The 24,196-nt window shown below is 65.4% G+C and overlaps 2 protein-coding genes across 3 annotated transcripts; one reads left to right on the plus strand and one right to left on the minus strand.

Moving 5' to 3' along the window:
* The first annotated feature begins 1,710 nt into the window (after nucleotides 1–1,710).
* On the plus strand, nucleotides 1,711–5,302 carry SGCA (sarcoglycan alpha). 2 transcript variants are annotated; one of them, XM_072028976.1, is made up of 10 exons: nucleotides 1,712–1,878; nucleotides 2,314–2,451; nucleotides 2,858–3,000; nucleotides 3,130–3,202; nucleotides 3,281–3,479; nucleotides 3,605–3,767; nucleotides 3,850–4,055; nucleotides 4,279–4,305; nucleotides 4,661–4,846; nucleotides 5,198–5,302. In XM_072028976.1, exons 1-10 carry the CDS (start codon nucleotides 1,734–1,736, stop codon nucleotides 5,199–5,201), a joined length of 1,284 nt encoding a protein of 427 aa, XP_071885077.1. In that variant the 5' UTR covers nucleotides 1,712–1,733; the 3' UTR covers nucleotides 5,202–5,302. The 2 variants fall into 2 exon arrangements, with proteins under 2 accessions (XP_038024743.2, XP_071885077.1); XM_038168815.2 differs by lacking the exon at nucleotides 5,198–5,302 and having other exon boundaries at nucleotides 1,711–1,878; nucleotides 4,661–4,850.
* Nucleotides 5,303–8,624: 3,322 nt separating this feature from the next.
* Nucleotides 8,625–23,858, minus strand: COL1A1 (collagen type I alpha 1 chain). Its single transcript, XM_038168724.2, has 51 exons — nucleotides 23,603–23,858; nucleotides 21,855–22,049; nucleotides 21,729–21,763; nucleotides 21,575–21,610; nucleotides 21,392–21,484; nucleotides 21,220–21,288; nucleotides 20,308–20,352; nucleotides 19,973–20,026; nucleotides 19,745–19,798; nucleotides 19,555–19,608; nucleotides 19,363–19,416; nucleotides 19,110–19,163; nucleotides 18,970–19,014; nucleotides 18,679–18,732; nucleotides 18,549–18,593; nucleotides 18,322–18,375; nucleotides 17,741–17,839; nucleotides 17,607–17,651; nucleotides 17,428–17,526; nucleotides 17,093–17,146; nucleotides 16,896–17,003; nucleotides 16,549–16,602; nucleotides 16,232–16,330; nucleotides 16,004–16,057; nucleotides 15,821–15,919; nucleotides 15,510–15,563; nucleotides 15,098–15,151; nucleotides 14,941–14,994; nucleotides 14,759–14,812; nucleotides 14,607–14,651; nucleotides 14,419–14,517; nucleotides 14,205–14,312; nucleotides 13,752–13,859; nucleotides 13,586–13,639; nucleotides 13,401–13,454; nucleotides 13,183–13,290; nucleotides 13,043–13,096; nucleotides 12,598–12,651; nucleotides 12,186–12,347; nucleotides 11,930–12,037; nucleotides 11,706–11,813; nucleotides 11,493–11,546; nucleotides 11,279–11,386; nucleotides 10,964–11,017; nucleotides 10,747–10,854; nucleotides 10,590–10,643; nucleotides 10,355–10,462; nucleotides 9,995–10,277; nucleotides 9,276–9,466; nucleotides 8,940–9,182; nucleotides 8,625–8,845 (listed from the first exon to the last, which is right to left on the minus strand). Exons 1-51 carry the CDS (start codon nucleotides 23,682–23,684, stop codon nucleotides 8,699–8,701), a joined length of 4,362 nt encoding a protein of 1,453 aa, XP_038024652.1. The 5' UTR covers nucleotides 23,685–23,858; the 3' UTR covers nucleotides 8,625–8,698.
* Between the last annotated feature and the right edge of the window lie 338 nt (nucleotides 23,859–24,196).

The following is a 24,196-nucleotide window of genomic DNA, read 5'->3' on the forward strand; positions in this document are numbered from 1 at the left end:
AGGGCCCCCCAATTTCATCCCTGGGGACCCTGAGCCCTGGACCGTGGCCAAGCTGCTTCTGCCCCTCTGCCCCCCTGCCCCCCCAGTTCCATCCCCATGGCCCCCAGGATGGTCCCCGTGTCCCCTCAGTCCTGGCCACACGCCCCCCACTTTTGTCCCCACATCCCCTTTATCTGCCCCCACATCCCCCCAGTATCCCCGTATCCCCCCAGTTTTGTAGTCTTCTCCCCCAGCCTGTCCCATATCCCCCCAGTTTTGTCCCCCACGTCCCCAGTGTCCCCCATTCCTTGCTCCGTGTCCCTCCACTTTCATGCCCACGTCCCCCCCATCCTGTCCCCGTGCCCCTCCTGGCTCTGTGCCCGTGTCCCCCTGCTCCCTCCCCTGTGCCCCCCCAGTTTTGTCCCCCATGTCCCCTGCTCCCCTCCCTTTGGTCCCCAAACCCCCGCACCCCCAGCTCCCTGGGGTGTCCCAGCGTGTCCCTACAGGGTCCCCATTTACTTTCTGCCCCCACAAACCCGTGCCCCTCCCCAGGGTGCTGCCCATCTGCCCCACACCTTCAATGGGGGGGGGGCATGAGGAGGAATATTTTGGGGGGGGTTATTTAGGTTCTCCTCCCTTCCCTGCGGCATGGGCACCGTGGGGACCAGGGCGCACAGAGTGGCACCATTTTGGGGTGCCTGTGGGATGAGCACCCCAAAAAAGCCACACACTCATGTGGAATGGGGGGAGAAGGGGGGACAGGGTAGGGACACCCCTACTTGTGTCCCCCCCACAGTGACAGGCCCGTGAGGGGGGGGGGGGGGGCACACTGGTGAAGGTGGGGGCGCCAGGACCCTGCAGCTGCTGCGCTGCCGGCCCTTTGCGCGTGACGAGACGTGACGTGGCGTGACGCGGCGCGGCGCGACGGCCCCCACGGCCCCCCCCTTCCCCTTCCGCTGCAAAATCTGTGCCCCCCCCCAGCTCCTTTCCCCCCTCCACCACCAGCCCTGCGGTCTCCCAACACCCCCCCCCCCGGCTGCGTCCTGCCAAGGGCTGGGGGGGGGGGCTTGGTTCTCGTGCATGCACATGCGTGTGCACACGCGTGCACCCCATGGACATGTGTGTGGGGCAGCGGTGCTGGCCGGCCACATGCCACGCTGGCGGGGGGGGGTCAGCTGTCCCCAAATGTCCCCCCACCCCCATGTGCCACACCGTGCTGTCGTGCCAGGTTGTGCACCGTCGTGTGCCGTCGTGTCCTGTTGTGCCCCATGGTGCCCGTCGTGCCCCATTGTGCCCAGCCATGCCCAGTTGTGTCCCATTGTGTCCTCCTGTGCCCCCCCATGCCCTCTTGTGCCCTGCTGTGCCCCACCGTGCCCCATTACATCCCATTGTGCCCCATTGTGCCCCATTGTGCCCCATTGTGCCCCGTTGTCCCCTCTTGTGCCTGGCGGTGTCCTGCCATGCGCCATCCTGCCCCGTTGTGTCCCACTGTACCCCACTGCGTCCCGTTGTGCCCCGTGGTGTCCCATTGTGCCCTGTGGTGTCCCATTGTGCCCCATCCTGTCCCATTGTGCCCCATCCTGTCCCGTTGTGCCCCCACTGCCACCCCAACCCCCACAAGCCATGGCACCAGGACGAGCCCACCCAGAGCAGAGGGCGCAGCGGGGTCCCACCACGCACCCCTTGGTGTCCCCGCTCCTCCCCAGGGGCAAAAGGGACTCGGTGGCACAAGGCCGGGCTGGCAGGAGGTGGCCATGGCAGGGTCCCCGCCGTGTCCCCGTGCCCCCAATTTGGGCCCCCCCGGGCTGGCCAGCCCCGCTGCTGCTGTCACTCAGGCGCTGGCCCCGCTCCCGGTGAAGATGGAGGCGCCCGAGCTGCTGCGGGTCTGGGTGCTGGCAGGCGAGTGGCAGCCCCGTCACCCACCCTGGGGACACGGCCGGGCCTGGGGGAACCCCCCCCGGCAGGGAGGGCATGGGGGGGACCCCCAGAATGGGGCAGGGAATGGGGAGGGATTGGGAGGGGATGGGGGAGCAGAGCTGAATAAATCCGTCCTATCCCTGGTGCCAGGCGGGCTGGGGACCGAGGGGGAGCTCTTTGTGGGGGGGGGGGGTATAGGGGAAGAGGAAGGTGCTGGCCCTGTCCCCATTCCTGTCCCCTCCCCTGTCCCCAACACCTCCCAGAAATAGCCTGCCCTGCTGTCCCAGTGCCTGGCACCACAGGGACGTGCGCCCCAGGGGGGGCTGTGGGTGCCATGGGGGCGCTGGGCAATGGGGAAACTGAGGCAGGGAGGAGCCGTGTCCCCCGCCCCGGTTCCAGCCCCGTGCCTGGCCGCAGCCCTGGTCCTGGGGGGCACCCGGGCCGCCCTCCCCGACCACCACGTCTCCCTCGAGACCGGAGCCGTCTTCGTGCACGAGCTGGAGCGGGAGCTGTTCCAGGAGGCCTTCCTCGACGAGGCCGAGGATGATGATGATGGTGAGGGTCAGGCTGAGGGGAGTGGGGACACGGGGGTCCGGGGGCCAGGGGAATAGGCTGGGGGGGGACTGAACTATCCCCTATGTGTGTGAACACCCAGCTAATGGGGGCAGTGGCTTACTCCTGCCCCTGGCAGGCGTGACCCAAATCTCCCTCCCTCCTAGCATCCATCCGTCCATCCCCCCAAATCCATTTGGGGACCTCTTGCCCTTGAGCACTGCCGGGCTGGGGAGGGGGGGCTCCTCCATTTGGGGTTATTCACCCCCAAAAGGCAATCAGGACCCTCCATGAACCCAGTTTCCTCACGGGGAGCGCCCTGTTGGGAAGGGTTTGCGGGGCGGGGGTCCCCCCGGATGACACACGTGTGCCCTGTGTCCCCATGTCTGTGTGTCCCCCCCCCCGACAGCCGCCCCCATCACCTTCCATGCCCACCTCCTGGACCACCCCGACCTCCCGCGGTGGCTGCGTTTCGCCCAGCGCGGTGCCCACCAGCCCGGCTTCCTCTACGGCAGCCCCACGGCCACCGAGGTGGGCACGCACATCATCGAGGTAAGCGCCCGTCCTCGTGCAAAGCGCACGGCCTCGTGCAAGGGGGCGGCACGGGGCGCTGGGGTGCGCGCCCCCGGGGGTGGGAATTTGGCATCCTCGAGGCCGGGGCATCTCCTCCTCCTCCTGCAGGTGCTGGCGTACAACCGGCTCACCTACGAGACGGTGGCACAGCGGCTCGTCCTCGCCGTCGTCCCCGCTCCAGGTGAGGGCTGAGCACCCCCAAAATGCGCTACCCCCGAGCCCCCAGTGTGGGGTGGTCCCTACAGGTGTGTGTCCACAGGGGGGGAGCCGCCGTTCCAGAGCGAGTTCCTGGTGGGGAACAGGAACGTGGAGGAGCTGCTGCCGGCCCCTGCGCGGGAGCTTTTTGGGCAGGCGGCGGCTGGTGTCTGGGAGCAGAGCGACCTCAGCATCATCAACGTCACCTCCGCCCTGGACCGCGGTGGCCGCGTGCCCCTGCCCATCGAGGGACGCAAGGAGGGGTAGGGGGGCCACCACCCGGCTGCCTGGCCTGGGGTCGCACTTGGGAAGCTCTCCCCTGCCTTCCCCCAGGCACCCACGCAGGGGTTTTGGAGGTCTCCTCCTGAAAGCCCCTCCCAAATTTCAGGGTGTACGTGAAGGTGGGCTCCCACCACGCCTTCTCGCCGTGCCTGGCCGCCGCCGCCTCACCGCAGAGCCGCTTCCTCTGCCGCCTGGGCCAGCAGCCCCTCGCCTCCTGCTACGACACCTTCGCCCCCCACTTCGCCATCCGCTGGTGCAACCTCACCCTGGTGAGACCCCCGTGCCCGCGTCCCCACCACCCCAGCAACATTCCCACCTCTTCCCTTTAACCACCCCCCCCCTCAATTCCAGCTGGAGGTCCTGCCCACCCCCACGACGCCGGGGCCGCTGTGGGGTCCCGGGGTGCTGGAGGACGGGGGCGATTTCCAGCCCCCCACCGAGTCGCCCCCCCAGGACCTCCTGCCCGGTTTCCTGCTGACGCTGCTGGTGCCACTGGCGGTGGCCGCGCTGCTCTGCCTGCTCCTGGGGCACCTCATGTGCTGCCGCCGGGAGGGAGTGTGAGTCGGGCACGGGGGGGGGGCACAGCCCGGCACCCCTAACCCAAGGGGAGGGCACGGGGGTCCCCTCTCCCCGACGGGGCACCCCACTTCGGTGTCCCCTTCCCCGGCGCTCGTGGTTTGGGGACAACCCGGGGGTGGTGACAGCACTTCTCACCATCTGGTTTTTGTTTTGTTTTTCTTCTTTTTTTTTTTTTTTTCCCATTTCTGCTCCATTTTGTAGGCAAAAACGGGATTTGGAGACGTCTGAGTAAGTCCCTGCGCCCCGGCCGTGGGTTTGCTCGGGGGGTGGGGTGGGGCTTGGGGTGTGACAATTTGGGGGGCACAGGGACGGGGAGGTGACGGGGAGCAGCAGCCGCTGCCAGCTGATGGGGGAGCTGAATCCTGAAGGTCCCCCCACCCCAAAAGGACCCCCGCCCCTCCCCCCCCCCCCCCCCCCAATAACCCCACACAGACAAAGGCTGGAGCACCAGGAGCCGCTTTACTTCCCCATCCTCCCCCTGCTTCACACCGGGCGCGGAGAACCCCCCGAGAACCCCGTTCCCCAAAAGGGGCGCGGGTGGCTCTGCGCCCCACTCCCCTTTTCCCCCCTCCCACCCCCCCAGCATCCAGCTGGTGCACCACAGCACCATCCACGGCGACACGGAGGAGCTGAGGAGCATGGCCAGCAGCCGGGACGTCCCACGGCCCCTCTCCACCCTGCCCATGTTCAACGTGCGCACGGGGCAGCGCATCAACCCCATGCCGGGGCGCGGGGACGGGGCGCGCGCCCCCCTCATCCCCCAGCAGCGGTGAGCACTGGCACCGGGGTGGCACCTTTTTGGGGGTGGCACTTTAGGGTTGGCATTTTTAGGGGTGGCACCTTGGGGTGGCACTTTAGGGTGATGCAGGGCTTTGGGGTGACTTTGCATGGCACCACCAGGCTGCGCGGGGGGTATTTTGGGGGGAATCTGCAATTATTTGGGGGTGGTGACCACCTTCCAGATGTGCTGGGGGGGGCAGAGCAGGTCCTACCCCCATCCCACCCAACCTAATCTTCCCCAGCTGGCTCGGGGAGTGGCTAAAACCCTTAAATAGGAGCCGTGGGACCCTGACCCTTCTTTTTTTGGGGAGGAATGACCCCTTTTTCTCCTCATTTCCAGGTAATTGGTGGCTGTGTCGCTGTCCCCTCCAGGGGACGAGCTTGCTTTGAGCTCTGTTCTGCCGTGGGGTGGCCTTTACCTGGTAAAGTGCTGCTTTAGCAACGAGATGTGGTTTTTCTGCTTTATTTCCCCGTGTGAGCAGCCGAACCTGCCTGGTTTTGGGGGTGGGCAGTGGGATTTTTGGGGTGCAGCCCTGAGCATCGCTGCACAGCCTCTGTAGGGCTGGGGGCGGCCCCAAAAATACTGGGGATGCCCCTGGTCTCATTCCCGCTGTCATCTCCCCCCAGTTTTTATATAGAATAGCTATTTTAAAGCTATTTTAATGAGGTTTTAGCTAAAAGAACTATTTATTGTGACCTTTTTGCCCTGTCCCAGCCAGGGCAGATCCCAGTGGTGCTGCTGCACTGGGTTTGCTGGTTCTCCCCCCCCGGGGCTGGAGGGGGGATGCACTGGGTGCTATGGGGCTGGGGTCCTGGTTGCTGATCATGGTCTGGGGGGGGGTCCCTGCTTCCCTCTGCCCCCTCCTCAGCTGTTTTGCCCCATCTCCTCGCAGGGGGCACCCACTCCTCACCCTTCTCCACTCATGCTCCCCCCTCCCCAAGCCCTGCACCCCAGGGCACGCGGTGACCCCACAAGCAGGGCGGGGGGCTCACAGAGAGCCAATTTGGGGGCGCAGGGACCCCGCTGGGTGGCTGCCACCCCCTTGGCCTTGTCGTAGCACCCCGACACCCCCCGGCTCACCTGCAGCACCCCGGAGCCCTCGCCGCTCTCTCCGCTCGCTTCTTCCACCGCTGTCCCCCAGGCATCCTGCTCAGCCCCCCCCCCCCCCCCCCCCCTTGCCCGCCCCCCTGATGGGTGCCCCGGCCCCGCAGCCCTGCCCAAGGACAGAGCCTCATTCACAGCAACCGGGGCAGGCGCCAGGGTGGGGGTTAGGAAAACACGGGGGCCCCACGGCGGAACAAGAGGAGCCATTGATGGGCTGAGGAAGGCGGCGGTCAGGCTGCGGCGCGTGCTGCTCTCGCTTGCACCCGGATTTGGGGTGTCCCCCCCCCCCAATACTTCCCCCAGGGGCGCGTGGCACCCTGTGCGTGCACAGCTCGTGGGTGGCCGGCTCCTGTTGCAAATGGGGGCACCTCTTGCCTGCACCCCAAGGCGCATTTCCTGCACCCCATGGTGTGTTTGCACCCCATTATACATTTCCTGCACCCCACGGCACTTTTCCTGCACCCCACAGCAAGCACAGAGCCCCCGCACCCAGTTCCCATCCCCTCTCCCAGCACCTTTGTGTCCTTGTCCCCCCCCCTCCCCACACCAGCTTTTCTGGGTACCCCTGGCTGTGTGGGGTGGGGGCACCCCGAGCTGTGTGACCCCACCTTGTGCCAGCAGCCCCCCACCTTTCACTGCGTCCCCCCCCTTACCTCTCCTTTCCTCCCACCCTGGAGGGGGGGGCACAGCACAAAGCCCCCTTGGCCACGGGTGCTCCCCAAACCCTCCCCAGCCCCCTGCTCTCTGGGGGTGGCTCCCACTGTCCCCCCCACCCCTCTCTGTTGGGCTGAGCAGGGGGGGGAGGAGGAGGAGGAGGAGTGGGGGGGGCTGTGGGGGCTGCACAGGGGCGGGCGGTGAGGACGGGAGCGCAGAAGCGTGGCAGGAGGAGAGCGGTGAGGACACGGCGAGGGGGGGCTCCCGTTCCCCGAACCCCAATTCCCCCAAAATCCATCCCCGAGCATCCCCGGCGACGCGGGAGAGACGAGGGCGCGAGCGGCACAGGTTTGTCGGATCATTTCACATGCTTTATTTCAGCAGTCAAAATAATTAAAAACATCTCAAATTATTATACATATACAAACTAGGTACAGACTCCTGGAGCATCCGCCTCGCCGGGAGATGGGCCGGCGGTCGGGGTGGGTTCGGCCCCTCCGCACGGCAAGAGAGGAGGAGAGAGGCTGGGGGGGCGCGGGGGGCAGAGAAGCGAGGGGAGATGATGATGATGATGATGATGGATGGATGTGTGGATGGATGGATGGAGAAAGAGCTGCTGGAAGATGAGAGCAGAGATGGAGTCCACCTGCGAAGCCCGGGAGCCTGGGCTGCTTTCCCCGTGCTTTCCTTTCCCTTCCAAGGCTTTTTTGGCTCGACCTTGCATTTGCCTCCGTGCCTCGCTGTCGGGATGCGTGGGGGTGTGGGGTTAAATAGCACCTTTAGAAAATTCACAAGTCGACCCGGGCAGCAAAAGGATGAAGGGGAATTAATAAAAAATAAAAATAAATCTAGAGGGAAATTCAAAAATCAACCCAAGACTTGCATCCGTTCAGGCAGCCCCGTGTCTGTAGCACCAGACGGTCCCCAGCTCGGTGGCTTTGCGCCACTTGAGCCTCTGAAATGGGACCGAAATAAAAGAGCAAAAATCAGGACAAAAGTCCCGGGGAGGGAGGAAAACCCCAGAACTCCAGGGGGACCTTGAACGGAGGGGGAAAAAAAAGAATAGCAAAAAAAAAAAAATAGGGAAAAAAAAAATAGACAAAACTTAGCACCTTTGCTCTGAACCTGGCAGGAAAGTCCCGGCACGGCTGAAAAAAAAAAAAAAAAGTTAAAAAAAAATACTAAAACTACTTGAAAAAAAAATTTAAAAAATATTAACCAAAACCACAGCTGTGAGGTAGCCTTCCAGAAAAGGAGAATATGCACTGATGGGTCCGGTTTGCTCCGCTCCAGGGCTTTGGCTGTCGGGGTGGACTCGGGGAGCTCCCCCCTGCGGAACCGGGGCTCGGCTGCAAAAAGCGGGGTGGTGGCGGCTCCGGGCTCCCAGGTCCCCGCGGGTTGCTGGGGGTTGTGTTATTTTTGCTGCCTGAACAAAAGAAAAAAAAAAAAAAAGGAAAAAAAAAAAAAAAACAACAAGGAGGGGGGAAGAGAGAGGGGGAAAAAAAAAAACAACATCGACAAGAAGCAGATTATAACCGAGAGTTAAACAGCTCCCTTTCAGGAAAAAAAAAAAAAAAAAAAAAAAAAGGAGAAAAAAAATGAAATGCAAGAAGCAAAGAGCCCAGTGGAGAAAGGTCGGCCCGAGTTTGCGTTCGGGTGCTCCCCGGCTCCGGGGCTCGGCGCGGGCGGCCCTGTGGGGTGTGAGCATCGCGGGCTCGGTGCTGTCGGGGAGCCCGAGCGGTGCCGTCCGCGGGGCTTAGGGCAGACCGACACCGAGGAGGAGGAGGAGGAGGAGAGGAGGGCAAGCAAGCGAACCCACTTCCTGGTTATTTTGTTTGAAAAGTCATTTATTTTTTTTTTATTTTTTTTTTTTTAGGTTTAATGCTTTTTTTGATGTTTTTTTTTAGTTTTTTTTTTTTTTTTATGGAAACGCAAATAATTTTAGAGACGCTGGAATAGAAACCGACACGAATTCAAGTCCATGTGAAATTTTCTCCTTTTTTGGCTGTTTTTTTTTGTTTTTTTTTTTATTATTATTATTATTATTACTCTCTCCTGTTACGCGTGGGGGGGGGGTCCGGTTTACAAGAAGCAGACGGGGCCGATGTCGATGCCGAATTCCTGGTCCGGAGCTCCAACGTCCATGGGGGCCAAGTCGATGATGGGCAGGCGGGACGTCTTTGTCGTCTTGTACTCGATGACTGTCTTGCCCCAAGCGCCGGTGTGACTCTGCAGGAAGGGGGGGCAGTCAGGACCCCCGAATCCCCCCGAAACCCCTACGAATCCCCTTTAACTCCTCCCCAAACTCCCCGTCCCCGCTCACCGTGCAGCCGTCCTCGGTGACGCCGTAGGTGAAGCGGCTGTTGCCCTCGGCCCTGATCTCGATTTCGTTGGCGCCCTGGAGGAGCAGGGCCTTCTTCAGGTTGCCCGTGTCCTGGTCCATGTAGGCGACGCTGTTCTTGCAGTGGTAGGTGATGTTTTGGGCAGCCTCGGTGGACATCAGGCGGAGGAAGGTCAGCTGGATGGCCACGTCGGCCGGGTTGGAGCCCTCGCCGCCGTACTCGAACTGCCGGGGAAGAAGCGTTAGGCACCGCGGTGCTCATCATCCCCACCCCATTTGTGTGTCCCCGTGGGTCCCCCCCGGCGCCCCCCATCTCACCTGGAAGCCGTCGCTCATCGTCTCGCCGAACCAGACGTGTTTCTTCTCCTTGGGGTTCTTGCTGAGGTACCAGTTCTTCTGGGCGATGGTGGCCTGGGTTGGGTAGACGCAGGTCTCGCCCGTCTCCATGTTGCAGTAGACCTTGATGGCGTCCAGGTTGCAGCCTTGGTTGGGGTCGATCCAGTACTCGCCTGCGGGGAAGGGACGGGGTCAGGGGGTCGGGGGGGGGGGCGAGGGAGGGTAAAGGTGGAGCGGGATGGGGCATAGGTGGAAGGATGGAGGCGAGGAATGGAGGTGAGGGGCAGGGGGTGGAGGCGAGGAGCAGGATGGAGAGGTGGGGGGTGGAGAGGTGGAGGGCGCAGGGGGTGGAGGGGAACTGGGAGAGGGTGTAGGGGATGGAGGGGAGCAGGGAGAGGGTGCAGGGAATGGGGGTGAGGAGCAGGTAGAGGGTACAAGGGATGGAGGGGAACCGGGAGAGGGTGCAAGGGATGGAGATGAGGAGGGAGAGGGTGCAGGGGATGGAGAGGAGCAGGTAGAGGGCACGGGGGATGGAGGTGAGGAGCAGATCAGAGGGATGGAGGTGAGGTGGAGGTGAGGAAGGTGAGGATGACCCATGAGAGATGAAGGTGAGAGCAGCCACAGGAGATGAAGGACGGAGGTGAGGAGCAGGTAGGAAGGACAGCGGTGAGATGACCGTAGGGTGACACGGGGACACTGACCGCTCTTCCAGTCGCCGTGGCACATCTTGAGGTCGCGGCAGGTCCGGGCTGGGTTCTTGCGGGTGCCCTCAGGGCTGCGGATGTTCTCGATCTGCTGGCTCAGGCTCTTGAGGGTGGTGTCCACCTCCAGGTCGCGGTCGCGCATCACGTTGGCGTCGTCGGCTCGGTAGTAGCGCCCGCCGTCGTGAGCCTTCTCCTGGGGGGGCTGGGGCAGGAAGCTGAAGTCGAAGCCGCCGCTGGGGGGGCCGGGAGGACCTGGGGGGCCAGGTGGGCCGGGGGGACCCTGCGGGAGGAGGAGGATGGTGAGCACCAGATGAAGGCAGGAGGCTCCGGGCGAGCAGCAGCAGGATGGATACGCACAACAGGGCCGACGTCGCCGGTGCGACCGCGGGGGCCGGGGGGACCGATGGGGCCGGGCAGCCCGTTGAGACCGTCTTTGCCGGCGGCACCAGCGGAGCCAGGAGGACCCTACGGGAGCAAAGAGGCCGTGAGCACGGAGGTGTCCCCAGCATCACATCGGGGACCGGGTCCCCGTGCAGCCCCCAGGAGGATGCCCCAACCCCGGCTGGGGGTCGTGGCTCAGGAGGGGACTTACTCGGGGACCAGCAGGACCAGAAGCACCAGAAGGACCTTGTTCACCAGGAGCGCCCTGTGCAAAGAGAGAGAGGGGAAAAGGGGCACGTTGGCACCTCGCTCTGCTCCGGGATGTGGGGCAGCAACATCCATGGCCACCGTCACCCCGTGGTACTTACAGGAGGACCGGGTGGGCCCTGGAGACCGGAGAAGCCTCGGTGACCCTTCATGCCTCTGTCACCCTGCTCGCCAGTTTCACCTTTGTCACCACGGGGACCTTGGGGACCCTGTTGGAGGAGGAGGAGATGGGCTGAGCGGGGGCCAGGCCAGCCACTGCCCCCGCATCCAAGGGGATGCAGAAGCACGAAGGAGGACGCAGGGGGGACACCAACTTACAGCAGGACCACGAGCACCAGCGGGACCAGGGGGGCCAGCGGGACCAGCGGGGCCCTGGGATGGGAGAAAAGGGGACGGGTCAGAGCGTTCCCCAATTTTGGTGGTGGAGCATCACCCCGAGCAGGGCGCCCACGATCCCTTCCCGGGCTGGGAATCTCCATCTAGCGGTGGGAGCCGAGCCCAGGACAGGATTCTGCCCCGCCGTGGCCTCGCAGGAGGAGCCCTTGCTCCGTAACGGGATGGAGAGGACGGATCCTGGCGCACGGGGGGGTGGGGAAGGTGGGTGGGGGTCTCCTTGGGCCGAGCATCACTTACGGTCTCACCGCGATCTCCGTTCTTGCCAGCAGGACCGACGGGGCCGGGGGCGCCGGGGGCACCGGGAGCACCAGGGGGGCCAGCGGGGCCGGTCTCACCACGGTCACCCTGCGAGGAGGAGGAGGAGGAGGAGGAAGAGGAGGAAGATGAGAGCTCAGCACAGGCGAGCGCAGCCCCAGCGCCCCCTCCCAGCACCCCAACCGTGGGCACTCACCTTGGGACCAGCAGCACCATCGCGACCGGGGGCACCTTCGGCACCGGGAGCACCCTGTGGGAGAGCAGAGACCCCTCGTTAGGGCACGCTAACGAGGTCCTGGGTGGCACCGGCCTTGACCTCAGCACCCATGGGTGCCACGAGCCGGCACGTGCTCAGCGCAGCAAACCCACGCCCCCCCCCTTCACCCCCCGGCACCACACCGATGCTCACCTCACGTCCAGCTTCGCCAGGGGGGCCAGCCAGGCCGGGGGGGCCCATGGGGCCGGGAGGACCGCGCTCGCCAGGAGAACCAGAGGGACCTTGCTTGCCGGGTTCGCCCTACAGAGGGGAGAGCGCACGGGGATGCGTCGGACACCGGGGAGCATCCCCCAGCCTCGGGGGGCCGCACCGGTGAGCTGGGGACCGGGGTGGGGGTCCCGCGGGGGGGTACTCACAGAGGGGCCGGGCAGCCCAGGGAAGCCTCTCTCGCCTCTCTGTCCGGGGAGGCCGACAACACCGCGTTGGCCAGCGATACCTTGGGGTCCGGGGGTGCCAGGAGCGCCCTGGGGGGGGCAAACAGCACCTCAGGGGGGTGGCAGTGGCCGTCACCTCCCTCCCGATGGAGGGGACAACCGAGGGACGTCGTCGGCTGTGACGCTGCCTGGTATCCGTGAAGGTGTCACATCACTTGGGGGGGGGGGGGTGACTTACAATGGGGCCGTCAGCGCCGGGGGAGCCTTTTTCACCAGGGGGTCCGGGGGGGCCGGCAGGTCCGGGCTCACCGGGGCGGCCAGCGGGGCCGGTCTCACCGCGGGGTCCTTTGCCACCTTCCTTGCCGCTGGGGCCGGGGGGGCCGGGGAGGCCGATGTTACCCTGGGTAGGAGTGTGGGGGGGGGGTGATGCCGTCAGGCTGATGCCTCAGCTCAGGGCCCCCCCCTCGCCGTCACCGCTGGCTGAAGGGCAGCCAGGGGCGTCCCGGTGCCAAGTGGGCCAAGGTGGCCGCGTGGAGCCGACTGGACCCGTGCCCGGCATCCCCACGGTGCCAGCACCCTCCTGTCCCCCCCCTCCTGCCACACGTCTCACCCCTTCGGGGGGGGGACACGGGCAGGGACACGGTACTCACAGAGGGGCCGGGGGGTCCAACTCTTCCAGCAGCACCAGGGAAACCAGTAGCACCCTGCAAGGGGGAGAAGCTGGAGTCAGGCGCGGGGCCGCATCCTGGCACCGACCGCGGGGTCCGGGGCCAGGGGACCGTCCCCTGGCTGAGGGCCACCATGGGGAGCCCCAGGAGGAGAGTGCTCATCCCCAGGGGTGAGGAGCAGCTGCAGGTTTAGGGGGGTGAGTGTACCCCCCCCATTTTTCCATCCGTTCCATCCCCTATAGGATGAACCCCCCCTTCTCCGTGCACCGTCCTCCCAAAGGGCTTTGGGGTGCTCACACACATTTTGGGGAGCAAGAGGCAGGAAGGGCTGAGCCACCCATGGGTGCACGCACCCAACCCCATCCCCTGGGGGCTGCACAGCCCCATACCCCCCCCCCCCCCATACAAGATCCAGGCTGGTACTTACAGGGGGTCCAGCGCTACCGCGAGCACCTTTGGGACCGGGAGCACCAACAGCACCCTGAGGAAGAGGAGGAAGAGGAGGGTGAGCCACACAGAGAGGCCAAATCCAAGGGGGACGTGGGGCAGGGGGGGGGCACGACTTACGGCAGGGCCAGGAGCACCAGTGGGGCCAGCGGGGCCGGGGGGGCCAGCGTCACCCTTGGCTCCAGCATCGCCAGTTTCGCCTTTAGCACCAGGCTGGCCATCGGCACCCTGCGGGAGAGCGCAGCGCGGTGAGCAGGGGGGGGGGCACAGCTTCATCCCCGCTCACGGCGGTGGTGGTGGTGCAGGATCAGGCCCACGGGGGAGGGAGAAGCACTTACGGGGGGGCCAGCAAATCCAGCAGGACCGGGGGGGCCGGGCTCGCCGCGGTCACCCTAGGGGAGAAGGCAAAAGAGCGGGCGTCACGCCGGGCAGGGGACGGCCACCGCCGGCAAGGGGTGGCCACTTGATGGCAAGGGTTGGCCACTTGATGGCAGGCCAGCCCTCGGGGTGCCGGGACACTTACGGGAGCACCACGGGCACCAGTGGGACCAGCAGGACCGGGGGGACCGGCTTCACCCTGGCAGAGGGACACGAGGAAAGACCCCGAGGTTAGAGTCGTGGCGAGGAGGTGGCACAGGGGGCGCAGGGCCACGTCCCTGGCACAGGGTCCAGCCAAGGGACGTCCCTACCTTGTCACCAGGAGCACCAGCGGGGCCGGGGGGGCCAATGGGGCCAGTCAAGCCTCGGAGACCGTCTTTGCCAGGAGCGCCATCAGCACCTTTGGGACCGGGGTCGCCCTGGGAGGAGGAGACACAGCGGGGTTACCTGCGGAGCTCCAACCCAGGGGGGGCACCCCACTGCTCTGCACCCCACTGCTCTGCACCCCAGGGTCTTCATCATCCCCAGAGGGGCTGAGCCCATCCTCCTCCTCCTCCTTGGCCATGCAGAAGAGCAGGGCTCAGCTCCCAGCTCGCAGCAAGGGGCTGTCCCCAAGGGGCACGAGCGTCCCCGAGCATCCCATCCCCGTGGCTCCGGCTTTGCTCAGGGGAGCCCCAGCAGGTGGGGGGGCGAGCGGCTGCAGGAGGGGACGGGGCTGCGAGCAGAGGACGGAGGGGACACGTCAGGATCTCGGGGACACGTACTCTGTCACCCTTGGCGCCTGGCAGGCCGGCAGCACCACGTTCTCCGGGCATCCCCTGCAGACCGGGGGGCCCTTGGTTTCCGGGGGCACCGGGAGCACCAGCATCACCCTGGGTGAGAGAGATGGAAAAGAGGAATTAGCGAGCAATCAGCGCCGCTTTGGTGGAGAAAATTCCTCCCTGGAGATGTCCTGGAGGGCAGAGACTTCGCACCTACCTTAGCACCATCGTTACCGGGAGCACCATTAGCACCACGAGGACCCTGGGGACCAGGGGGGCCTTGGACACCGCGTTCACCAGGGAAACCTCTCTCGCCCTGCAGGAGGGGAAGAAAAGGAGCTGAGCACATCAGCGGGGCACTGGGGGGCCAAAACCCATCTCGGGGACGAGGGGGGGTCAACTTACTCTGGCACCAGCAGGACCGGGGGCACCAGCATCTCCGGGGACACCCTGTGATGGAGGCAGAGGTTGCAGGAGTTAGCGCGGGGATGGGGACACACAAGGTGGCCCTGGGGACAGGGGGAATGGGGGGGGGGCACGGTGTTGCCCGCACTCACCTGCTCACCGGGCTTGCCAGCCTCACCAGGGGGGCCAGCGGGGCCTGGCAGACCCTGCGGAGGAAGAGGAAGAAGAGGAGGAGGAGGTGAGACGTGGCGAGGTGAGCCACCAAGGGAGGGAGGTGGCACTGCCACCGCCACGCGGCGTTCGTCCCCTTGCAGGGAGAGGGGCCCCCCCTCACCTGGAAGCCGGGGGCACCAGCAGGACCTTGTTCACCTCTTTCTCCAGCGGGACCCTGGGGGAGAGGGGAGAAGCGTGAGGCCGGGTGGGGGGCTCCAGAGCTCCTGCTCCAGCAGCCGAGCGTGGCGCTGGGTGGCATCGGGCGCCCCGGTACTCACAGTAGGGCCGGGGGGACCTTGGGCACCAGCTTCACCGTCTTTGCCAGCAGCACCCTGCAGAGGGGAGGGGAGAAAGAGGGTGCTCAGAGCTCGCCCGCCACCTCCAGGTGATTTTAGAGAGCTGAACCCGCCGGGCTCTGCACCCCGAGCAATGTTTGGGGCTGGATTTGGCCGTAGCATCCTTCCAAGGAGCAGAGGAGCGGCGGCGAGCTGCCCGCGGCCACGTCACCTCCCCGCTGTCCCCGCTCCAGGGGCGCTGGCAGCCACCAGCCCTGAGTCCTGGCCACCACAGCTCGTCGTGGCAGGTTCCCCCCTTGGAGCCATCCCCAACCCCACAGGACCCCAGCCCCACACATCCCCAGCCCCACACATCCCCAGCCCCACACATCCCCAGCCCCTTGGGGATACTCACGACAGCGCCAGGGGGGCCGGGAGCACCTCTCTCACCGGGTTTGCCAGGCTCACCCTAAAAGCAAAAGAGAGAGCGGGATGAGACCCACGCCGAGACCACAGCACCCACGGGACCAAGCCTGTGGGGCTGCACAAACCCCATGGGGACCGGGGGGAGTGTCCCCTGAGCCCCCCCTCGCTGGGTGCCTGCTCCTCGTGCCCACCCGCAGCCCTCCTGGGTGGGGAGCCCTCGGGGAGCACCCCAGTGTCCACGGGGCGGGCACCCCGGGCTCGAGCAGCCCCACGAGGGACGCAGCTCCTGTTTGTACTCACCGCAGCACCTTTGGGACCAGGGAAACCCATCACGCCGGCTTGGCCTCTGGCTCCGGGTGGGCCTGGGGGGCCGGGGCGGCCGTCTTGACCAGCGGGGCCCTAGGGTGGGGGGAGCAAAGACCCCGTTAGCAAAGGGCACGGGGAGCCAAGGGGGGAGCGGGGCGGGTGGTGGGTGCTACTTACGGGGGGACCAGTCTTGCCATCGGGACCAGGGCTGCCAGGGCTCCCAGTCAGACCCTAGAAAGGAGCAAGGGGGGGTTAGGGCGTCAGGCACCGGGTTGCTGCTGGCCGTGGGAGATGCTCCAGCGAGCGAGCAGCGTGGAGAGCGACCTCCTCCATAGCCCGGTGACCCTAGAAGGGGGCCACCAAGCTGTCCCCAGCCCCTCCACGCCGTGCCCCTGCCACGCTCACCTTGGCACCGGGGAGACCGGGTTCACCGGGGCGGCCAGCTTCACCGGGAGAGCCCTTGGGGCCAACGGGGCCGGGGGAGCCACGCTCGCCGGGGGGACCCTGGAGGGAAAGGGACAGCAGTGAGCCTGGCTGCAGGGCATCAGCGGGGACAGGGGCAGGAGCCGTGCCACGGGGCGAGGTGGTGGCACAGCACCGGCTTCGGCACCGCCTGACCCCAGTTGGTGGGTGTGGGGGGGTGACAAGTGCACCACGTCCCACGCAGCCCTGTTGGGGACACGGCACCGTGCCCTGTGCAGGAAGGAGAGGGGGGCACCTACCTTGGGACCAGCGATGCCGTCAGCACCAGGGAAGCCACGGCTGCCGGGAGCACCCTGCGAGGGACGGGAGAGGGGTCAGGGTGGGTGTGGGGGGTGCGGGGGCTCAGGGAAGGGGGTGGCGATGTGGGGCTGAGCCTGCAGGGAGCAGCCCTGGTGGCTCGTGAGATGCTCCACCGTGGGTTTTGGGGGGGGGTCTCAGAGTGGGTTGGGTGCCACTGGGGACAGCACCAGACCCCCAGGGAGAGCCCCCCAGGCTCAGACACTGGATGGGGTGTGCAGAGATGGGGGGAGGATGGGGATGGGGATGGGTACACGATGGGGACACGCTGGGGATGGCTCCCACTCACTCTTTCGCCAGCGGGACCGGGAAGCCCAGCGGGGCCGGGCTCACCACGGGCTCCTCTCTTGCCTTCCTCACCAGCGGGGCCGGGGGGGCCTTGGACACCAGCAGGACCCTGGGGAAGGAGGCAGAGGGGTGAGAACCTGCAGGGTGCAGCCAGCGGGGGAGGCGCCGAGTCCTGGCGCTGCCGGGGGGGGCACTTACGGGTTCGCCTTTGGCACCGGTGTCTCCCTTGTTGCCTGGGGCACCGGGTTCGCCCTGGAGGTGGAAGGAAAAGGAAAGAAAGATGCTCAGAACCGGGTGGATGAGCAAAGGGAACCGTGAGCCCGATCCTGCCCCGACCCTCTGCGGGGGGAGAGGTGCTCGGTGCCTCCCAGGGGGCTGCCAGCAGGGCAGAGGAGGTGGGACAGGAGCCCAAGGATGGATCCAGCCCTGGAGCCGTCCCCCAGGAGCAAAGGGACGAGGATCCAGCCCCGGAGCAAAGGGCCGAGCTCCTGGTGAGGGGCAGAAGAGGATGGGGGCAGGGGGGGGATACTCACGCTGTTACCCTTGGGACCGGGGGCACCGCTGGGACCCTGGGGTCCGGAGGGACCGCGGGCACCGGGGAAGCCGGGAGCGCCAGCGATGCCGGGGGCACCCTAGGAGAGGCAGAAGAGGCGGTGAGGGTGCTGCAGGGAGGTCCCCGAGCCAGGCGGTGAGGCAGGGGGGGGACACTCACAGTTGCACCCTTGGCACCAGGTTGACCGTCAGCACCGGGGTTGCCCTGCCGGAGAGAAAGAGGAAGAGGAGGGTTACGCCGAGGCCAAGGGGGGCGTGAGGCCGAAGGGCAGGGCGCCGTCAGGGGCCACTTACAGCAGGACCAGCAGCGCCAGCGGGGCCGGGGGGACCGGGCTCACCACGAGCACCCTGAGGACCTTCGCTGCCACGAGCACCTTGGGGACCGGTTTCACCCTGGGGAGGAAGAGGAGAGAGGAAGAGCCGTGAGTGCGGGGACTGCTATGAAAACCCAAAAGCGGACGATTGATTTTCTTCTCCATCCTTGGCCTAGTTTCCCACGAAGGCAACACCCTGCAGCCTGGAGAGGCGCCGGGAATGGGGCAAGGTGCCACCTCTGTGCCGCTGATGGGAAGAGCAGCCACCTCGGCACCGGACACGTTGGCGTTGACCACCTCGGGATGGGCCACCTTGGCTTTGGCCACCTTGGCATGGGCCACCTTGGCACGGGCCACCTCAACGTTGGCCACTTTGGCACTGGCCCCCTTGGCACCCACCCCCTTGGCACCGTCCCCCTTGGCCCTGGCCACCTCTGGGCACCGTTTGGGCCACGTGAAGCCCTCTCGACGCTCAGTCCCCCATTTCCCTGCCCCATTTCCCCCAGCATCTCCCAGCCAGGAGCTGGGGGCCCCACCTCTAGGATCGTGTGTAGGTCCTACCTTAGCACCAGCAGCACCGGGGAAGCCGGGGGGGCCGGCAGGACCAGTTGGACCCTAGATAGGAGAAAGGGGGCACGCATCAGAAGCAATCACACCCCTCGCATCGGGCTTTGCCAGAGCCCTGGAGCCCGGCCAGGATTCCCCGAGAGCAGATTTAGGAGGAGATCTCCTACGCGGGACCCCTCCACAGGGGTTCTTGGGTTCGGGGGGGGATCGGGGTTACTCACGGGAGGACCAGCAGCACCGGGAGCACCGTCGTTACCGCGAGCACCCTGCGGGACAGAGGCAGCCCTGAGCGTTGCCCACCAGCAGGAGGGCAGGAGGGGGGGCTCAGCCCTGCCCCGAGCGCGTACTCACAGCGGGGCCGGAGGGACCGGGGCGGCCTCTCTCGCCGGGAAGCCCTCGAGGACCCTGGGGGGGGACAAAAGGAGATGGTTTTATCTCTTTATCTCTTTATCTCGCAGCCGCTTTCCCCTCCTGTAACCTCTCCGTGCGCCCCCCTGCCCGCAGCGAGGGGAAGCCCCCCACCCCAAACATCCCTGGCTCTGCATCCCCAGGGATGCGCCGTGCCCCCCACCCCGGCCTCCTTTGTGGGTGGAGGCTCTGTGTGTGCCCCCCCACCCCCGGTATTTCCCAGCCAGCACTCACCATCTGCCCAGGAGCACCATTCTCACCGGGGCTGCCAGGTTCGCCCTAGGAAAATAAAAAAAGCATAAAAATGGGTTTTCTGCATCAAAAAAAGGAGAAGTGAGACCCCGATCAGGGCAGGGCCTCCCCGGCCTCCTCACCTTGGGGCCAGCAGGACCAGGCTCACCCTTGGCACCATCCAGACCACTGAAACCCTGGGGAGGAGGAGAGGGGAGAGCGGGGTGAGGAGGGGACCTCGCCGCGCCCCCAGCCCCTTGGGGATGAAGCATTTGGGGGACACCCATCCCCAGCTTCACCCCCACAGCCTCGGGGCTGGGGTCCCTCGGGGTGCACCCCAAATTTGGGTCACCCGCAGCCCCCTAAATCTGGGGTCTGGCTGGGGGAAGGACTCACTCTGTGTCCCTTCATGCCCGGCAGGCCGGCGGTTCCTGGCAGACCACGGGCACCCTAGGGGAAAAGGATGGGGGTGACGGAGATGCTCTGGGGGGGGGCAGTGGGGGTGTCCCCACGCCCTTGTCCCCAGGGAAGTGGCACGGCCTCGGCTTCGCCACCCTGCTTGGGGTCTCCCCGTGGGGAGCAGCTCACCTGGGGGCCGGGGGGGCCACGCTCCCCAGGACGTCCAGGCTTGCCAGCTTCACCCTACAGAGAAGGACGCCTGGTGGGTGGCACGTCCCCAGGGCGGGCATCGAGCCCTGGGGGGGTGGGGGGGTGGCAGTGCCACCAGACCCCAAACCCAGGGGATCAGAGGGGGTGACCCCATCCCCATCCCACTTACATCATCGCCGTTCTTGCCGGGGGGGCCAGCTGGACCACGGGGGCCCATGGGACCCTAGGAGAGAGGTGAGAGGGGGGTGAGGGTGCTGTGGGTGCAGGGCACCCCGCTGCCCCCTCCCGTGGCTCCTGGCCGTGCTGGAGGGGGACACACACACACGGGGGTGCCTCAGCCCCCCCCCAGCCCGTGGGGGGGGGGGACGTGCTGCTGCAGCACATCAGCCAGACTTACAGAGGCACCGGGCTCTCCGGGTTCACCGGGGGGACCTTGGAAACCTTGAGGACCCTGTGGTTTTGGGGGGAAAAGGGGAAAAAAAAGGGGGGAAAAATGGGTTAGAAAAGGAGAAAGATGGGACTGAAGCCCCCGCCGGCAGTGTTGGGACCCCCCCCATATGGACTTGTATCGTGACACATCCATGGGGATGCTGCGTCCTCACCCACCCCATTCCCCCCCTGCCACCATGGGGCCCCATGCCAGGGGGGGCCCTGGGGCTGCTCGTCCCAAAAAGAAGTTAGGGGAAGGGAGGAGGAGGAGGAAGAGGAGGAGGAAGAAGAGGAGATACTCACGGGAGCACCAGGAGGGCCAGGGAGACCGCGGGGACCAGCTGGACCCTGGAAGGGAGAAAGGGAAGAGGTGCTGAGTGGGTGCCAGGCACCCCGTTCCCGTCCCCATCCCCATCCCTGTCCCCATCCCTGTCTCTGTTCTTGTCCCACTGGTGTCCTCTTGTCACCCCATCCCTGACCCCATCACCACCCTACTCCTGTCCCCACCACCTCCCCATCCCTGCCACTACCCTATTTATGCCCCCATTCCTGCCCCATTGATGTCCCCATCACCACCCTGCCCCTGTCCCATGGCCACCCCAGTGCTGTCCCCACTGCCACCCGTCTCTGTCCCCCATCAGCAGTGCCCCTGTCTCCATCACCGCCCCATCCCTGTCCCATTGCTGCCCTACTGATGTCCCCATTGCTGCCACACTGATGTCCCCATTGCCACCCTCTTGATGTCCCCATTGTCACTCCAGCCCTGTCCCATTGCTAACCACCTGATTTCTCCATCCCTGCCCTATAGCCACCCTATTGATGTCCCCATGGCTACCTCATTGATGTCCCCATCACCACCCCATCTCTGTCCCACCACTATAACATCCATGTCCCCATTGCTACCCCACTGATGTCCCCATTACTACCCCATTGAAGTCCCCACTGCCAAACCATCCCTATCCCAGTCCCCCCCCCCATCCCAGTCCCCACTGGCACCCACCCTCACCTCTGTCCCCATAACCACCTCTTGCTGCCCCCATCCCCACCCCATCCCAGTCCCCATCACCCCCCATCCCCATCCCTGCCCCCATCACACCCCCCACCTTGGCAGCACCCTGGGCACCACCACCCCATCCCGCCCTCCCCATCCCCATCGTTTCACCCCCCCACGACCCCTCCCCACCCATGGGTGCTCTGTGCCACCCTGGTGCTCACCATGGGGCCGGGCACAGCCATGCCGCCGGATTTCTCATCGTAGCCGTAGGACATTTGAGGAGCGAAGTTCTGCGGGGGGGGGAAGGAAGAAATAAAAGGGGTTGAGCAGGGCACGAGCATCCCTAGAGTATATGGGGGGGGTTCACGGCTGGGGGGACCCCCCCATACTCACTCCGCCGAGGCCTGGAGGTCCTGGAGGGCCTGGGGGTCCCGGGAGGCCAGGCTGTCCAGGGATGCCATCTCTGCCAGGGGGGCCGGGGAGTCCCTGGGGGGGGGGACAATGAGAGGTTGAGCTCCTGTGGGGCACCCCGGGCAGGGGGTGTCCAGGGAGCGGGGTGCTGGTGGCGGTACCCACCCTGTCTCCTTTGGGGCCGGTGTCTCCCTTAGGACCCTGTTGGGGAGAGGCGAGAGGGGTGGTTGGGTTCATCCCCAAAATGGGGCAACATCGAGGATTTGGGTTTTTGTTTGTTTGATTGATTTTTTTTTTGGGGGGGGGGCAGTGCGGTTACCTCTACTCCAGCGCTTTCTGGGTAGACTGGGGAGGCTGCGGGAGAAAGGAGAGCGTTTAGAGGGGCTGAGCACCCACCCAGCGCCCATCCCCAGGGGGATTTTTTTTTTGGGGGGGGACACGGTACCGTCGGTGTCGGGACAGATGGGGCAGCACTCTCCGAAGGGGATCTCAGCGTTGGGGCAGTCGGAGGTGTCCTCGCAGATCACCTCGTCGCAGAGGATGTTGCCGCTGTCGCAGACGCAGATCTGGCAGGGCTCGGGTTTCCACACATCCTTGTCGTTGTACGTGAGCCCATCCTGTACGCAGCTTCCAGTCTGGACTGGGAGAACGGGGGGCAAGGGTGCGGGGGCGTCAGGGGCACGGCTCCGCTCTCCCCCTCCCCATATCCCTGGGATCCCCCCCCCTTTCTCTCCTCTGCGCCTCCCGCTTCTGCAGCTTCGCTCCCTTCATCTGGTTCTCATCAGCCCGTCTCGGTGACACAGGAAAAGCACCGCCACAATAAACTCTTCCCACTTACTCTGGAATTTAAACAAAACCCCCAGCCAGTTGCTGCGTCCTGGCCCGCGGGGGCCAAGGAAAATACCGGGGGGCTCGGGGGGCTTTGTGCAGGCAATGCCTGGGGGGAAGGCTCGGCGCAAAGCAGGGAGTGGGGGGGGAGGCGAGGCTGGAGGGCTGGCCCCCACATCTGGGCTGAAATCAGAGCCAGGATGGGGCTGGATCAGGCCAGAATGAGCAGCGGCCAGAGGCTGCAGGCAGAGGGGGGCTGCGGAGAGCAGGGCGGGGTGCCAAAGCTTGGGGCGGCCTCGCAGCGGGGCTGGGGGGGCCGGGGAGGGGATGCGGGGTCACCCCGACCCGGGGATTCTGCCCCCCCTGCTCCACCCCGCCGGTGGCCAAGAGGAAAGGGGAAAAATGCAGCAAATGTTTAGAAAAATGCGAAACGCTCTCCCCCCCTCCACCAAAAAAAGAAAGAAAGAAAAAAAAAAAAGTAAAGAAAAAAAAAAGAAAACCCAAAAATGCAAAAGGCGCGTTGCAAAATGGACGTTGCCAAACGCAAACGGCGCCTTGCAAAACGCGATGCAAAACGCGGGGAGAAAAGGACCCAAAAGAAAATGAAAAAAAAAAAAAAAAAGAAAAAAATAAACTACCCAAAACCCCCAAAAATGACAAAATCGGGAAACACGCAAAGGGCAGCGGCCGCTGTGCCCCAGGCCTGGCGCTGTCCCAGGGTCCCCCGTGTCCCCACGCCTGCAGGTGGCAGGCGCAGGCAGGCGAAGGCTCCAGCGGGGCGCAGGGGGGGACACGCCAGCGGGGTGTGGGGGGGGTGACCCCAGCCGTGCCCCCCGGCCCACCCCACACCCCCAGCCCCGCCGAGGTGTCCCCAGCAGGGGCAGGGTCGGTGGTGGTGGGGAGGGGGGGACCCAGCAGCGTGGCGCCCCCCAGCCCACGAAGCGCCGTCTAGACAGCCCCGACTTTACGGGCTGCCGAAACATTTTCCTTATGAATCATCTGAGACTTTTCTAATTCTTTCCTGATGGCTTTTGCAGAGCCGGCGGCCGGGCCCCCCCCCCCCGCCCCGCTTCCCCTTGCTCTCCCCCCCTCGCTCTTTTCCCCCCTTTCCCGTCTCCTCCGCCCCTTCTCCCTCCACCCTCCTCTCCCACCCTCTTGGCCGGCCGCCCCCGGCACCCCAGTGCGCCCCGCTCCCCTCCTTCCTACCCCCAGCCGCTTTTTAAATTATTTTCTTAATTTTTTTTTTTTTTGGCAGGACGCACACGGCTTTTCACTCCATCCCGTGGCTGAGGCGTCGAAACCCACCCCGTCCCCCCTCCGGCGTGGAGGGCGCGAGACCCCCCCCCCGCCCCGGCGGCTACTTACTGTCCTCTTCTCCTTGCCCGCGGGTGAGTAGTACAGTCGCTGCTATCAACAGCAGTAACCGAGAATCCACAAAGCTGAACATGTCTAAATATTAGACATGTAGACTCTTTGGGCCTCTTTGTCTTTAGGGTCGGGTCATTCAGGGCCGGTCTCACTCTGTAGCTCCAATCCAGACCCCAGCAGAAACTTCCTACTGCCTTTCCCACTGCTTCGCCTCCCCTTATATACGGTGCGGCGGCGGGGAGAGGTGGGACCCATCGCAGCCTGCGCGGGAGCGCACGGGGAATTTTGGACAGCCCCTCGGCCAATCAGCGGGGCCCCGCGCCTCGGGGGCACCCGCACACCCCCCCTTTTTTTCCTCCCCCCCCTCCCCGCACACGCACACACACGGCACCCCGAAGCGGGGCGCTGGGATGGGGACCCCGGCGTGGTTGGGATGTGGGGATGGGGAGTGTCAAGGAAGGGGGTTGGGGGGAATTGGGGTGGGTTTGGGGGGTTTTGGGGGGGGATTTTGGGGGTGTCCCAAAGTTACGGGGTGAGGATGTGGCTGGGTAGGGTGGGGACAGCGAGGTGGCCGCCTTGGGGACCCCGGTG

This window comes from Anas platyrhynchos, chromosome 28, assembly GCF_047663525.1.
Source record: "Anas platyrhynchos isolate ZD024472 breed Pekin duck chromosome 28, IASCAAS_PekinDuck_T2T, whole genome shotgun sequence".
NCBI lineage: Eukaryota > Metazoa > Chordata > Aves > Anseriformes > Anatidae > Anas > Anas platyrhynchos.

Bases quoted from the DNA above. Each gene is read 5' to 3' on its own strand.
- SGCA (XM_038168815.2), top strand. From the start codon at position 1,734: ATGGCAGGGTCCCCGCCGTGTCCCCGTGCCCCCAATTTGGGCCCCCCC. The intron at 4,056-4,278 runs GTGAGTCGGGCA...TCCATTTTGTAG, and splicing joins TGCTGCCGCCGGGAGGGAGT to GCAAAAACGGGATTTGGAGA. The intron at 4,306-4,660 runs GTAAGTCCCTGC...CCACCCCCCCAG, and splicing joins CGGGATTTGGAGACGTCTGA to CATCCAGCTGGTGCACCACA.
- COL1A1 (XM_038168724.2), bottom strand. From the start codon at position 23,684: ATGTTCAGCTTTGTGGATTCTCGGTTACTGCTGTTGATAGCAGCGACT. The intron at 18,733-18,969 runs GTGAGTGCTGGC...GTCCCCCCCCAG, and splicing joins ATGGTGCTCCTGGGCAGATG to GGTCCTCGAGGGCTTCCCGG. The intron at 14,995-15,097 runs GTGAGTACCGGG...CCTCTCCCCCAG, and splicing joins AAGGTCCCCCCGGCCCTACT to GGTCCCGCTGGAGAAAGAGG.